The 4,742-nt window shown below is 50.0% G+C and overlaps 1 protein-coding gene across 1 annotated transcript in view; it reads left to right on the forward strand.

The window, feature by feature from the left end:
- Positions 1 to 3,177, forward strand: part of LOC106144340 (orphan sodium- and chloride-dependent neurotransmitter transporter NTT5-like) — a 42,012-nt gene extending 38,835 nt beyond the window's left edge. The window contains exons 9-10 of the mRNA XM_026789070.1: positions 2,491 to 2,680; positions 2,953 to 3,177. Of these exons, the coding sequence (XP_026644871.1) occupies positions 2,491 to 2,680; positions 2,953 to 3,177 (415 nt within the window). The remainder of the gene's footprint in view (positions 1 to 2,490; positions 2,681 to 2,952) is intronic.
- The last annotated feature ends 1,565 nt before the right edge of the window (positions 3,178 to 4,742 follow it).

The following is a 4,742-nucleotide window of genomic DNA, read 5'->3' on the forward strand; positions in this document are numbered from 1 at the left end:
TAGCAGAAGCTTTCCCTCCTCAGCTCCCCTTCAGCACCACAGTCCTGTCGGTCAGACCCTTCCGTTGAACCCCACTTCACCTCATCCTCAGAGTAAACAACCACTGCCTAACGGAAGAGGACAGTTCCAGAAATTGCAGATGAAGCTAAGGATCATTTTCAAGTTGCTTCTTTAACCCGCAAGGCTGCTATCACAGCTTGCCATGATGTCACAGCTGCCATGATGCAGGTGGCAGCTGTTGGCACGGGCTGTGTTTGAGTTGGGAAGCACCAGGTGTTTGCACTTTGCCCAGTCGCTCTGCTTTATTTTTTTTCTAGGTGTGCCAGATACTGGGGTGTGTTTGTTTCTTTTTGTTTTGTTTTGTTGTTGTTTGAGACAAGGTCTCACTGTCTATTCATGGCTGGCCTGTACTTCATTCTGTAGACCAGGCTGGCTTCACATTCGTAGAGATTTGCCTGTCTCTGCCTCCCAGTGCTGGGATTAAAGGTGTGTGCCAGGACTAGAAAGATTGCTCAGTGGTTAAGAACACTGACAGCAGCCAGGCGGTGGTGGCACACTCTGGAGGCCCTGGCAGTTGGTTCTCTGAGTTTGAGGCCAGCCTGATCTACAGAGCAAGTTCCAGGACAGCCAGGGCTACAGAGAGAAACCCTGTCTCAAGAAACCAAAACAAACAAGCAAACTTGCTGCTCTTCCATAGGACTCAGTACTCTGCACCCACATGTTGACTTCCAACCCTCTATATAGGTCCAGCCCAGGGACCCAACACCCTCTTCTGGCCTCTGAGGACATTGCCCACACAAGGTAGACAAACACACACATACATGAAGACAAAACAACCATACACACAAGATAATAAATGGGCACAGAACTGGAATTTGTTTTGCATACACCAATGTTCTTATACACTTTGAATTATTTCTTTTATCTTTTGAGATATTGTCATGTAATTCCCCCTTCCTTCCGAGTCCTCCCACAAGCCTCTCCTTGCTCTTTTGTTTCATTGCTGTAGCTTTCAGAGGTTTAAGAGTTTTCCTTCCAGTTAGGATGTCAAGGGTTAGCAGCAGTGTCTGTCTGTCTGTTTGCCTGGTGCATGTGTGCCCCTGCACGTGCTCGTCTGGGCATGCGTGTGGAGGTCAGAACACAATTCTGTGGAGTCTGCTTCTCTCTTGTGTGGTTCAGAGATCAAACTCCAAGTTTGAATGGCAAGTGATCTGTCCACTGAACTATCTCATGGCCTAACTCTTTTGAGTTGTTTTGTTTTGTTTTTTGAGACAGAGTTTCTCTCTGTAGCCCTGGCTGTCCTGGAACTCGCTCTGTAGACCAGGTTGGCCTCGAACTCAAAGGTCCACCTGCCTCTGCTTCCTGAGTGCTGGGATTAAAGGCGTGCATTACCACCACCTGTTTTTTTTTTAAAGGCAGGGTGTCAAGTTGCCAAAGCTGGCCTTGATCTGTTTATGTAGCTGAGGATGACCTTGAACTTCTGACCCCCCCTTGTCCTCTTGCTTGCTGAGGTGACAGGCATGTGCCACCACACCCAGCTTGCACCTGAGAAGCTGAAGGTAAGGCTGCAGCGAGACCACACTGCGCACATGCTGTGATAACTGTCAGCTACAGACTCAGAGGTTCAGGCAGAAACTGTGAGAGTCAGTGTGCAGGGAAGCTAGAGGAGCCTTGTGCTTTGTTGGTGGGTGTGTAAATTCATGCCACTGCCTTTGAGGACAAGTACTTCTCACAATCAAATCACTTGCACGGGGATTCCATGGCCGCTGCTCACCCACTGACAGACATCTGAGTCACGACTTTGTTCAGTGATCCAAATGATGACTGACCATTTTCTACCTGTAAGTAAACATGGAAGTGCAATCTGAGACCCTAGCAATAAGATTTCATAAAAAAGTTAGCATAACCATCCAACTAATGGAATACCAGGCACTAATGAAAAGGACTGGACTAACGCTGTGTTTCGGGGCCTTCATGTCTTAGACACTGTCTTAGCTCCGGTTACTATTCCTATGAAGAGACACCATGACTACAGCAACTCATTTTTTTTTTTTAAATTTTCTAGACAGGATTTCTCTGTGGTTTTGGAGCCTGTCCTGGAACTAGCTCTTGTAGACCAGGCTGGTCTCAAACTCACAGAGATCTGCTTGCCTCTGCCTCCTGAGTGCTGGGATTAAAGGCATGCGCCACCACCGCCCGGGGTGGCTCACTTACACACACACACATATCACATACAATCACACACACAAACACACACACACACTGCACACACCACACACACACACACCACATACACACATCACACACACACACACCACACACATCACACACACACACACACACACACACACACTCTCACACAGCGCCCCCAACCATGGACTTCCAGAGCCATGATAGCGTACATCTGTATGCGATTCTCCTCCTCCTTGGTTGGTGATGTTTGGAGAGCCAGACCGTTCTCTACCGTCTTCTTTTCTCTTCTGACACTAGCAGGAGTGTCAACAAGCTGGTCGATCTGATAATCAAAGGTGTGCTGTCCCAGGCTGCCTGGCCTCCCCAAGGCATCATTCATAAACCTCCAGTAGAATACATGGACTGGATCAGTCAGCTCCCCAGTCAGCTCCAGGCGGATGTGGTCCGTTTCTCCCCACCCTGCAGCATCCTGGTACAGAAGGAAAAGGTATGTTTGTCAAGGAAGCTGGTCTGGCTGCCTCCCCACAGCCAAGAGTTCTGATCTTGGCTCCCCTCCACATCTATGTGCCACAGCTACATTGTAGCTCACTTCAAGGGACCCAGAAAATGAATGTCACTCAGGTCGTAGTCAAGGAGGGACAACTTTGAACACTTTAACCTCCTCGATTTCCACACTGAGTGGCAGACATGACTAATGAAGTACTCTCCCAACCCCATCCATCCAGACCCTGCCCTGCCTTAGAGCTCCTCTCCCCACAGTTCATGGAGGGCCCTGGCCTGGCATACGTGGCCTTCTCTCAAGTCATCTCGCTGTTTCCTGGCTCCTCTTTCTGGGCCATCATCTTTTTCATTGCCCTTGTCATCATGGGTCTGGCCACACTGACAACGCTCCTGGAGAGTATTGTGCTTCCTCTGCAGAGAAACATCCCAACCTTCGAGAAGTATCCCAAGCTGATACCAGGTACAAAAGCCCCTACCTTGTAATCTTCCTCTCACTTACCTCACCCGAAGCATCCCGGGGTCACATGGACCCCCAGCTCACAACCCCCAGTGTACCCCATCCACTTCCACCCTTAGTGACTGTCTGCTTGGGAGGACTTCTGGGCAGCTACGTGGTGTTCCTGTTTGATGACCACCTGATCCCTATGGTCCTCGTCGTTATTGTGATGCTCCAGAACCTTTCTCTGGCTTTTGTCTATGGAATCAGGAGGTAATTTCCTATCCCTGTGGGGGGGGGGGGCTTAGCTATCCAATCTACTCTAGGCCTTCAGGGGGCAGAGGCACTGCATGGGAGTCAAGGTCCTCAGAGAGGACCTGCTGTGCGCAGTGTTCTCACACACACACACTTCACACATACCCGCTGTGCGCACAGTGTTCTCTAACACACACACTTCACACATCCCCGCTGTGGACACAGTGTTCTCTCTCACACACTTCACACATACCCGCTGTGGGCACAGTGTTCTCTCTCTCACACACTCACACACACCCGCTGTGGGCACAGTGTTCTCTCTCTCTCACACTTCACACATACCCGCTGTGGGCACAGTGTTCTCTCTCTCACACACTCACACATACCCGCTGTGGGCACAATGTTCTCTCTCTCACACACACTCACACACACCCGCTGTGGGCACAGTGTTCTCTCTCACACACACATACACTTCACACATACTCGCTGTGGGCACAGTGTTCTCTCTCTCAGTTCACACACACCCGCTGTGGGCACAGTGTTCTCTCTCTCACACACTCACACACACCCGCTGTGGGCACAGTGTTCTCTCTCTCACACACTTCACACACACCCGCTGTGGGCGCAGTGTTCTCTCTCTCACACACTTCACACAGTAGCTTTGGGACTTGGGACCCTTCGGCTGTGTGAACACAAGTTCTAAGCAGCCCACCCGTGAGGAAACTACAGGAGGCACTTCCTCCCAGTGTCTAACCCCATACCAACCACCATGCTGACCCCAGGACTGAGTCTGCCCCAAGGTCCACGTCACTGCTGTCACGAGAAGGTGAGACACTGGAACCACACCTGACTGTAGGACTCGGCCCACCATGATAAGCTTGATAGAAGCAGACCACCCAAAGGAAGTTCTTAACTTCCAACCATTATCACCTGCCAGTGTAGGACTCAGCCATCGAAAAGTTTAATGGAGGCCTGGGTGTCAGCATTTTACCCTGAAGCAATACCTGGTTGCAGGAAGGACCATGAACTGAGATTACCCAGCACCACCCAAGAACAGATCATCCAAAGGAAATTCCTAGGATCACCTGCCAGCACACTCACCAGGACACCCTAGACAAGTGTCAGCCAATCAAGGGCCCTGAATCTCAGAAACCCCTCACCCCCACCTTTACTACTATAAAAGCCCAATTTTAACTGAGCTTGGGGCTCTCCAGTTATTTCAATACATTGGACATGAGGAGAGACTGAGTTTGCAAACTTGATTAAAATAAAGGCTCTTTGCCCTTATATATGGGATTCCTTCTCCTTGTTGGCTTTTGCGGGGACTTTGTTGATTTGGGTATAACACCACCACCTC

The sequence above is a fragment of the Microtus ochrogaster genome, unplaced genomic scaffold (assembly GCF_000317375.1).
Source record: "Microtus ochrogaster isolate Prairie Vole_2 unplaced genomic scaffold, MicOch1.0 UNK14, whole genome shotgun sequence".
NCBI lineage: Eukaryota > Metazoa > Chordata > Mammalia > Rodentia > Cricetidae > Microtus > Microtus ochrogaster.